Below are 12,052 nucleotides of genomic sequence, written 5' to 3' on the forward strand. Positions count from 1 at the left end.
TGTGCTGCATCAGATCCTGATTAACAATCATTTCATTCTCATTAAAGAATGTTGAATTTTGAAATGCTCTTCGGGTGTATAATGCACCAGACCCTGAGGGCAATGCCATTTAATGCTGAAGGTACCCTGCTCTCTCAGGGTACTGCGAGTGCTGGGATGGTTAATGCTGTGATCAATCTCTCCCCACAGACTCAGTGCTACTACGAGGGCTCCGTCCGAGGCTTCTCAGGATCTGCGGTCTCAGCCAGCACCTGCTCAGGACTCAGGTAAGACTGCTGATGCGTCTCCGTCTCTGTTGTGAGAAGAGGTCTCGCCTGGTGGCGTGGTTACCAGGTCAGGGTCCTCACTGTCCCTCATACTGAAGGGTTGCCTTTTGCAGCTGTCCAGGGGAGCAGATGCCGGAGGCAATGCGGGAGAGAGCAGTGGCGTGGCAGGCTCATTGTTTTCCTTGTTCGGTTGGGAGCCTGCCTCTCCCATCGGTACTGTTCTGCAGGGCTGGCTCGATGTAAGACAAGCTGGATTGCATCCATTGTCAACTGCACTTGCACAAGATAAGAAACTGCTGCATGTTTGTTCTTGCAGAAGTGTGGCTCCTGGACAACATCCCATGCAACATCAATCCGCAGGGCATGACAGTTTTTTGCAACTTTGCATTTTTCTGCTATCAGAATTATACATGCTATATCTGCCTTGTGCTACATGCCATCTGGCAGAGTTTGCATTTTGGTGTTTGATTGTTTGTGGTTTTTGTATCGCTATATTTACGCTCTATTCTTGGTTGGTGCAGCTGTAACGAAACCCAATCTCCCTCGGGATTAATAAAGTATATCTATCTATCTATCTATCTATCTATCTATCTATGACTGTGTATCACTTTGGCTCCAGATGACTGCTCTTTCATTTAGCTCTATTTGTGTGTATTGAATGACAACTAAATCTTTTTATTAATTATTATTGAAAATCAACAACAAAAAAAATACATTGAAGAAATCGAGTCGACATATCAAAATGTACAATAAGAGTTAAATGATCAACCAAGTTAAACAATATATCAATAATAATAAGAAAAACAAAATGTTAAAGCAATTTTTTTTTTGGAAAAAAGGAAGAAGGAAAAAGAACCCCTACTAACTAAAAAAACCCCATTTGGAGCACAAACCGGAGCGATGCGCCATAGAAGCTTCTGTAAAAGAAAGACATCAATCTGCCAACCAAATCCATTTACCCAAGAATCAGAAGGGGACCCTCTTAATTAACTCAAATCAAATGATAGTAGTGGGCAAAAGAGCCCCACCTTTTCTCAAAGTCAAATCGAGGATCAAAAGTTCGACTTCTGATTTTCTCCAAACTAAGACATAGCATCACCTGAGAGAACCATTGTATCAAAGTGGGAGCAGAGACATCTTTCCGTTTTAATAAAATAGCCCTTCTGACCAATAATGTAACAAGTGCAATTACATATTGGTCTGATATAGAAACACTGTGAATATATTGACGGATTATACTGAAAAAACTGTCAATTTATTATGTTGTAAATTAATTTTTAAAGCTTTAGAAATTGTAGAAAAAATAGATTTCCAAAACTGTTTCAATACAGAACACGACCAAAACATATGTGTCAATATAGCTATCTCAGTTTTACATCTATCACACTGACTATTTACATTAGGAAATACTTTAGACAATCTCTCCTTTGTCAAATAATAACGATGTACAATTTTAAATTGAATTAGAGAATGACTGGCACAAATCGAAGAAGAGTTGATCAACTTCAAAATTCGCAACCAATCCTCTGTTATCAAGGTCATGTTAAGCTCTCTTTCCCAATCTTGCTTAATTTTAAATAGAGGATAATTATCCTGTTGTAATAATAAATTATAAATTTTCCCAATGAAACCTTTCACTAAAGGGTTCACTTAATGTCTAACAGGTCAGAATCTTGTATTACTTAAATTACTTAAATATTCTTGTAAGAAGTGTCTGACCTGAAGATATTGCAAAAAGTGTGAGTATGAGATAGAATATTTAGTTACTAATTTCTCAAAGGACATCAATTGGCCTTCTTGAAACAAATCCATAAAGGAATAAATTCCCTTATTCCTGCAAAGAGAAAAGGTACGATCACGAAGTGAAGGTTTAAATAAATAGTTTTGATAAATTAAGCTAAGAAGGTTAAATTTTTTAAGATTAAAAAACTTACGAAACTGATACCAAATTCGTAATGACTGCTTGATCATAGGGTATATATTTAGAATAGAAATTTTGGCCAGTTGTACAGGTAAAGAAGCTCCTAATAATGAACTTAAGTAAAATTGTTTCACAGCTTTCAATTCCAGATCAATTTTATCGTGGTCGTTCATTTTTATCGGTCTGATATAACCAAGAACACGCATAACGTATATTAACTGCCCAATAATACATTCTTAAATTAGGCAAAGTAAGACCTCCATCCTTTTTTAATTTCTGTAAATGACATTTTCTAATTCTTGGTCTTTTATTATTCCAAACAAAAGATGAAATAATAGAGTCAACCTGATCAAAAAACTTCTTAGTTAGAAAAACAGGAATATTTTGAAATACATATAAAAATTTTGGTAAAATCATCATTTTAACTGCATGAATTCGACCGGCTAACGAAAGTGTAAGTGGATTCCATCTGGGAAAAAATTGCTTCAATAAAATCCACAAAGGGAACTAAATTAGCTCTATAAAGGTCTCCATAATTTTTAGCGATAATACCTAAATATTTAAAAGAATCCGTAACTGTAAAAGGAATGTCATCATACATAGAAGCAGAATCATTTAAAGGAAATAATTCACTTTTATGCAGGTTTAACTTATATCCTGAAAACTTTCCAAATTCATTTAATAATTTCAATAAACTAGGAATAGATTCTTCAGGATTCGAAACATAAACTAAGAGATCATCAGCATAAAGGGAAATCTTATGAATAGTAACATCTATGGAAATTCCTTGAATATCTTTAGCTTCACCAAGTGCAATAGCCAAAGGTTTCAGCACCAAATTAAACAAAGGACTTAACGGACGTCCTTGTCTCGTACCCTGCAAAAGTGAAAAAAAAGGGATCTGCAGTTATTAGTAATAACAGAGGCAATAGGGCTTTTATACATCATTCTAAACAACTTATCAAAATTAGTACCAAAGCTAAATTTCTCTAAAACGTTAAATAATTATTTCCATTCAACGCTATCAAATGCCTTTTCAGCATCACGAGAAACAACACATTGGGGAGTCTTCGAGAGGGATGAGTATATAACATTTAACAGTCTCCGAGTATTAGAAAAGGAATAACGGCCTTTTATAAAAATTGTTTGGTCCTGAGAAATAATTTTAGCTGGCATATTCTCCAACCGATTAGCCATTATTTTTGAAAGAATTTTAGCATCCACATTTAATAATGAGATAGGTCTATATGAAGCACAATCAGTAGGGTTTTTATCTTTCTTAAGAATTAAAGAGACAGAAGCTTCGTAAAATGTGGGAGATAACTCTCCTAACAAAAAAAGAATCTTTAAGCATTTCCAACATATAAGGAGTAAGCAAATCTTCAAATTTTTTATAAAATCCTACAGAAAAACCATCCAATCCAGGAGCTTTACCAGATTGCATTGAAAGAATGGCTTTCTGAATTCCTCTTTCAGTAAAAGGAGCATCAAGAATTTGCTGATCTTCAACAGTTATTCTAGGAAAATCAATCTTTTGTAAAAAGGCATTCATTTCAGAATGATCAGCTGGAAACTGAGAATTATAGAGTTCACTGTAATAGTCTTGAAAAATTTTATTAATATTTTCATAATTACACGCTAAACTACCATCTCCCTTATGAATTTTTAAAATTTGTCTTTTAGCTCTAACTGCCTTTAGTTGGGATGCTAATAGCTTATTACTCTTATCTCCAAACACATAAAATTGACTTTTTATTTTAAGCAAATTTCTTTCAATAGGATAAGTTAATGGTAAATTATATTGTGATTGAAGTTCAACCCTTTGTTTAAATAAATCAATATTAGGAGAAACTGCCTAAGTGTTATCCAAGTCTTTAATTTGTTTTGAAATCCTATCTAACTCTATTTTTGTCTGTTTCTTAAGCTTAGCCAAATAGGATATTATCAGACCTCGCAAATATGCTTTAAATGTATCCCATATAATCAGTTTGGACACATCTCCAGTATTATTAAAAAGAAAAAAAATCTTTTATCTGAATCTCTATAAATTTGACAAAGTCCGAACTTTGTAATAAATTTTCTGGAAAACACCAAGGCAAGTTTACATTACTAACATCATTCAATTCAAAAGTTAAGCTTAAAGGTGCATGATCCGAGACAGCAATAGCATCATATTCACATTTCTGGACTTTGGACAGAAATCGGAAATCAGCTATAAAATAATCAATTCTCGAATTTTTTTTATGGACATGTGAATAAAAAGAATTATCTCTATCATTAGGATGTAGATTTCTCCAAATTTCGATCAAATCATAAACAATTAAAAAGGAATTAATAAGTGTTGCCGAGCAACTCGGAAGCTGCTGATTGGTTGAACTCTTGTCAATCAAAGGGTTTAAACAACAGTTGAAGTCACCTCCCATCAGCAGCATATATTCATTTGTCTGGTAATAAACCAAATACATTTTTCAAAAAAAGGATCATCTACATTAGGTCCATACAGATTAACCATGACAATTTTTCTATTACAAATTGTTCTTTTAACAATTAAAAATCTACCATTGATATCTGAGATTAAACATAGAAAATAGGTGCAGGAGTAGGCCATTCGGCCCTTCGAGCCTGCATCGCCATTTATTATGATCATGGCTGATCATCCAACTCAGAACACCGCCCCACCCTTCCCTCCATACCCCCTGACCCCCGTAGCCACAAGGGCCATATCTAACTCCCTCTTAAATATAGCCAATGAACTGGCCTCAACTGTTTCCTGTGGCAGAGAATTCCACAGATTCACCACTCTCTGTGTGAAGAAGTTTTTCCTAATCTCGGTCCTAAAAGGCTTCCCCTCTATCCTCAAACTGTGACCCCTCGTTCTGGACTTCCCCAACATCGGGAACAATCTTCCTGCATCTAGCCTGTCCAATCCCTTTAGGATCTTATACGTTTCAATCAGATCCCCCCTCAATCTTCTAAATTCCAACGAGTACAAGCCCAGTTCATCCAGTCTTTCTTCATATGAAAGTCCTGCCATCCCAGGAATCAATCTGGTGAACCTTCTCTGTATTCCCTCTATGGCAAGGATGTCTTTCCTCAGATTAGGGGACCAAAACTGCACACAATACTCCAGGTTTGGTCTCAACAAGGCCTTGTACAACTGCAGTAGTACCTCCCTGCTCCTGTACTCAAATCCTCTCGCTATAAATGCCAGCATACCATTCGCCTTTTTCACCGCCTGCTGTACCTGCATGCCCACTTTCAATGACTGGTGTATAATGACACCTAGGTCTCGTTGCACCTCCCCTTTTCCTAATCAGCTACCATTCAGATAATAATCTGTTTTCCTATTTTTGCCACCAAAGTGGATAACTTCACATTTATCCACATTAAATTGCATCTGCCATGAATTTGCCCACTCACCCAACCTATCCAAGTCACCCTGCATCCTCTTAGCATCCTCCTCACAGCTAACACTGCCGCCCAGCTTCGTGTCATCCGCAAACTTGGAGATGCTGCATTTAATTCCCTCATCCAAGTCATTAATATATATTGTAAACAACTGGGGTCCCAGCACTGAGCCTTGCGGTACCCCACTAGTCACCGTCTTCTTGAATAAATAAAATATTAGATTTAATAAAAGTAGATACTCCCTTTGTTTTATTTTGACAAGTGGCATGATATTGAAGGCCCTTCCACTTTTAAAAAATCTATTTTGATTGCCCATTCTGATATCCGTTTCTTGAACAAAAATTATATCGGGCTGGAATCGATTAATAATTCTAAAAGTCTTTCGCTTAATGGGGTGATTCCAGCCACGTACATTCCAACTAATAATGTTTATCTGTTTAACTACCACAGAATATTGTTTTTAACACGAAAATACACGCATACCATTGTGGGCTAATCAAAGATGGCGGTGATGAGTATAACCAAATAGAAAACACGCATGCTCCAGAACTCAATAAAACTGAAAAAAAATCCCGTGAAAAACCCCAAAATACAAAAATAACCCCAATCCTCCCACTATCCCAAAAGGTAGAAATCCGGCAAAAAGAGAGAAAAGGCCGGAATGCATCCCCAGAGAAAGAAAAAATAAGCAGAACTCCGCATGCCGCTCAATTTAAATAGTGATTTAAGTTTTTTCTCTCAATTCCCCCCTCTCCTTTACAAAGAAAACACATGACCCTAAGATAAGAAAGCCCAACAGAGAAAAAGATGATGTTTATCATTGAAAATAAACTAGGGTATGCAAAAACAGTCTCCAGAGACATCAAAGCAATGCTATTAACCCTATACAATATAATCTCTAATAAGAGAAAATCGGCACCTTTATTCCTTTGGCTTACTACCCGATTTTAACAAAAACACTAAAGCTAATTATCTATTACTAAACACTCCTCACTATATAAGAAAAAGTCTATATAAACTATAAAAACTATCACTTAATTAATAAAAAGAAGAAAGAAGCAGATAAGCAAACCAGTTAACAATCTGTCCGCTATGTTAATTCACTCCGTTTACCACACAGACTTCAGAAAAGTCATTCATTAGACAAACCAAGAAGTTCACATCTTCTTTAAATAGTCCATCAATCAAAGGATATCTTGGACATATCAGAAATCTTCAAAGCCTGTTTTCTTTCAGAAAATTATTCAGCAAACCTAATATCCTTCACATGTCAGCCGCCTCCAAGATAGAATTAAGATAGTCCAATGCCGCTTGGGAATCCAAAAAAAAACACATGGAGTAGAATCTTTAGGAAATAATTTTAATCGGCAGGGTAGCGGAGCGATGGAAACAATTCCTTTGCATGGGCAATCTTCATAGCTGGAACAAATTTGATCCGCTGTTTCATAACTTCCTGTGGATAGTCTTCGTGAAAGTGAATCTCGGAACCCTTAAATTTAAAAACTCTCTGTTTCTTTGCATTTTTATGATTTGGTCTTTAACTTTAAAGGGAGAAAAAATGACCAAAATTGGCCGTGCTTTACCTAAAATCTGAGAGTTCGAAGTGAAAATTCTATGAGCTCTTTCAATATCGGGAGGCTGAGGTAGAATATCCGGAAACAAAGATTGAAACAAATTAGCAAAATAGTCCAATAAATTCCCAATCTCAGAACCTTCCTGCAGTCCGATAATTGGAATGTTATTCCGACGAGACTTCGCCTCTAAATGGACAACTTTACGTTGAGCCTGTTCCAAGCGGGTTGAAATATCCACAGTCTGACGTTTCGATTCTTTAAACTCAGGATTCAGGGAAATAATATTTTCCTCAATAGTCTGTAAACTCTGTCGGAACGACTTCAACTCAGAAGTGTTATTGTCCATTTTGTTGTCGAGTCCCATCAATGCATGTTCCAAACGCTCAGCCCGGACAGGCGTATCTTCCGATTTTTCTTTCAAAGTTTTTCCCTTTCCATTGCTGGGTTCAAAAAGCTGTTTTCCACTTCTTAAAAGATACGACATAATGATAACTATTCCCCTCTAAGATCCGAGAAATAAAAGTTAAAAATTCAAGGTTTAAACTGGGGAAAAGGAGGAATTAAAGGCAGCCACAAGATTTATGAATTACTCCATTGAGCTGCAGGTGGAAGCTCCCTTGAATGACAATTAAACATGAGCTGGAAAACTGTGTGCCATACCTACCTTTGCCTGATCAGAGTCTTTTCTCCCTTCGCCAGCGCTCTGATTGTTCTCAGTAATCGGACTTATGTCATTGAGCACCTGGAGGAGACTGAGCACGGGCGGCATTTGCTATACAGACCCGAAGATCTCAAGTCAGTGCCTGGACGGTGTGGAGTGACAAACACGTCTCCCGTGTCAGTCTTGATCCAGGACCTTCAACACTTACACCGGGTGAGCAGAGTCACAGTCACAGTCTACACAGACACAACCTACCCAGACACAACTTACACAGTCACAGTTACAGTCACAACCTACACAGACAGAGCCTGCACAGTCACAGTTACAGTCACAACCTAAACAGACACAACTTACACCAACCAAGCCTACACAGTCACAGTTACAGTTACAACCTACACAGACACAATCTACCCAGATACAACCTACACAGACCGAGCCTACACAGTCACAATCTACCCAGACACAACCTACACAGACCGAGCCTACACAGTCACAGTTACAGTCACAACCTACACAGACACAACTTACACAGTCACAACCTACACAGACACATCCTACACAGTCACAGTCACAATCTACACAGACCGAGCCTACACAGTCATAATCTACATACACAGTCACAGTTACAGTCACAAACTACACAGACAGAGCCTACACAGTCACAGTTACAGTCACAACCTACAGAGACACAACTTACACGGACCGAGCCTACACAGTCACAGTTACAGTCACAACCTATGCAGACACAATCTACCCAGACACAACCTACACAGACCGAGCCTACACAGTCACAGTTACAGTCACAACCTACACAGACACAACTTACACAGTCACAGTTACAGTCACAACCTACACAGACACACTCACACAGTCACAGTCACAATCTACACAGACCGAGCCGACACAGTCATAATCTACATACACAGTCATAGTTACAGTCACAAACTACACAGACAGAGCCTACACAGTCACAGTTACAGTCACAAACTACACAGACACATCCTATACAGTCACAACCTACACAGACAGAACCTACACACTCACTGAGACACAGTCGCAGTCCACACAGGCACAATCTGTACTGTCACTCTCACAGAGTCACAATCACACAGTCACTGCCTGCACAGTCAGAGTCACATAGTCAGATAGGTACAATCTGTACAGCCACACTGACACAGTCACAACCTACACAGACACAACTTACACAGTCACACTCACGCAGCCACAGTCACACAGGCACAGGCTACACAGACACCATTTGCACAGTTACAGTCACACAGACACAGTCACATAGTCAGGCAAGCACAATCTGCACAGCCACGCTCACACAGTCACACAGGTACAATCTACACTATCGTAGTCACACAGTTACAACCTACAGAGTCAAACTTACACAGTCACACAGTTACAACCTACACTATCATAGTCAGACAGTTACAACCACACAGTCAGACTTACACAGTCACATGGGTACAACCTACACTATCATAGTCACACAGTTACAACCTACACAGTCAGACTTACACAGTCACACGGGTACAACCTACACTATCATAGTCACACAGTTACAACCTACACAGTCAGACTTACACAGTCACACGGGTACAACCTACACTATCATAGTCACACAGTTACAACCTACACAGTCAGACTTACACAGTCACAATCTACACACAATCAGAGTTACAGTCACAAACTACACAGGTACAACCTGCACATACATTACCTTTACAGTCACCAACACACACTCACTGTCTATACAGTCACACTCACACAGTCACTGATACACAGTCACAATCTATAAATTCACAGTCACATAGTCAGGCAGGCACACTTACACCGTCACACTCACACAGCCTCAAACTACACAATCAATGTCACACAGCCGCATTCTACACAATCACAGATAGCCACTGTCACAATCGATACAGTTACACATCCCACAGTCACAACCAATTCAGTCACAGTCACACAGGCACAATCTACACAGTTACAGTCACACTCACATGGACATAGTTACATTTACACAGTTACACAGACACAGCCTACACAGTCACAGTCCCATTGTCACACAGTCACACTCACATAGACACAATCTACACAGTTATAGTCACACAGTCACAGTTACAACCTATACAGACACCACCTATCAGTCACAGTCCCACAGTCATAGTCATGAAACACACAGACAGAACCAACACAGTCACAGTTACACCCAGACAGTCACAGTCACAAACTACACAGACACAACCTGCACAGACAGAACCAACACAGTCACTGTCATAGTGTCACACAGACACATTCACACCATCACAATCACAAAGTCATACTCACAGTCACTGTCACAGTCACAGTCACAAACTACACAGACACAACCTATACATGCAGAACCTACACAGTCACAATCGCATAGTCACACAGGCACAATATGCACAGTCACACTCACAAAGTCACAGTCACACCTCCCACAGTCAGAGTCACGCAGTCACAGTCACACTCACTCAGTCATAGAAACACAGTCACAATCTACACAGTCACAGTTACGGTCACAAAGTAAATAGACACAACATGCACAGAACCTACACAGTCACTGTCACACAGTCTACACAGTCTCACTCACACAGTCATAGTCACACTCACATAGACACTGTCACATTCACAACCTACACAGTCACACTCATACAGTCACAAACTTCTCAGACACAAGCTCCACAGTCACAGTCCCATTGTCACACAGTCAAAATCTGCACTGTCACACTCACAGAGTCATAATCTACACAGTTCCAGTCCCACAGTCCCAGTCATAAACTACAGACACAACCTACACAGACAGAACCTATACAGTCACAGTCCAATAGTCACACAGTGTCAATCTGCACAGTCACACTCACAGTCGTACACTTACAGTCCCACTCACACAGTCTCAATCTAGACAGTCATAGTCACATAATCACAGTCATAAACTACATAGACACAACCTACACAGACAGAACCAACACTGTCACTGTCACACATTCTTAATCTACACAGTCGCAGCCTACACAGACACCAACTTGCAGTCACTGTCCCACAGTCATAGTCACAAACTACACAGATAGAACCTATTCCGTCACTGTCACACAGTCACAGTCACGCAAACTCAACCTACACCCTCACAAACTACACAGACACCATGCTCTTAATGGCTGGGACCAGAGTATATCACAGCAATGAAAAGGTCCAAAAGGGAGAAAAATCCAGTTCCCACTCTCTCACATCAACATCCGACTCCTCAAATGTCAATCTCACGCGAGTTACCACTGACCACAAACTGAGCTGGGGTGACCTTGTACTCAATGTGGCTCCAAGAACAGGTCAGAAGCGAGGAATCCTTCTATTAGTAACTCACCTCTGAACTGCCCACAACCTGTCCACCATCTACAATGATCATGTTAGGAGTCTGCTTACCTATCGACCAGCTACATCCCCAACACACACAAGGTGCTGGAGGAACTCAGCAGGCCAGGCAGCATCGATGCAAAAGAGTAAACAGTCGATGCTTTGGTTCGAAACTTTCATCAGGACTGGAGAAAAAAATATGAGAAGTCAGAGTTCGAAGGTGGGGGGAGGGGAGGAAGACATACAAGGTGATAGGTCATAGGTGAAACCGGGAGAAGGGGAGGGGTGGGTAAAGAGCTGAGAATTTGCTTGGTGAAGAGATAAAGGACTGGAGAAGGAGGAATCTGATAGGCAAGGAAGATGGCTATGGAAGAAAGGGAAAAGGGAGGAGAGCTCAAGGGAGGCAATGGGCAGGTGAGGAGATAAGATGACAGAGGGAAAGGGGATGGGGAACGGTAAAGAGGAAGGGCGCCGTTAACGGAAGTTCGAGAAATTGATCTTCATGCTATCAGGTCAAAGGCTACCCAGAAGGGGTTTGCTTCTGCAACCTGAGTGTGGTCTCATCGCGACAAGAGAGGAGGCCATGGACTGACATGTCAGAATGGGAATGAGGAGTACAATTGGAATGGGTGGCCACCGGGAGATCCCACTTTTTCTGGCAGATGGAGCGTGGGTGCTCGGTGAAGCGGTCTCCCAATCTATGTCGGGTCTCACCGATATACAGGAGGCCACACCAGGAGCATAAGGCACAGTATATGGCCACAGCAGACCCACAGGTGAAGTGTTGCCTCACCTGCAAGGACTGTTTGGTGCCCTGAATGGTAGTAAGGGACGAGGTGTAGGG

The 12,052-nt window shown here is 40.0% G+C and overlaps 1 protein-coding gene across 5 annotated transcripts in view; it reads left to right on the forward strand.

Annotated features, from left to right (window-relative positions):
• LOC140196911 (disintegrin and metalloproteinase domain-containing protein 12-like) overlaps nt 1-12,052 on the forward strand; it is a 212,993-nt gene that overhangs the window by 89,232 nt on the left and 111,709 nt on the right. For all 5 annotated transcript variants that reach the window (XM_072256841.1, XM_072256844.1, XM_072256843.1 and 2 more), the window contains exons 5-6: nt 190-266; nt 7,869-8,043. In XM_072256841.1, coding sequence (XP_072112942.1) covers nt 190-266; nt 7,869-8,043 — 252 coding nt within the window. The remainder of the gene's footprint in view (nt 1-189; nt 267-7,868; nt 8,044-12,052) is intronic.

The sequence above is a fragment of the Mobula birostris genome, chromosome 4, assembly GCF_030028105.1.
Source record: "Mobula birostris isolate sMobBir1 chromosome 4, sMobBir1.hap1, whole genome shotgun sequence".
Lineage (NCBI taxonomy): Eukaryota > Metazoa > Chordata > Chondrichthyes > Myliobatiformes > Myliobatidae > Mobula > Mobula birostris.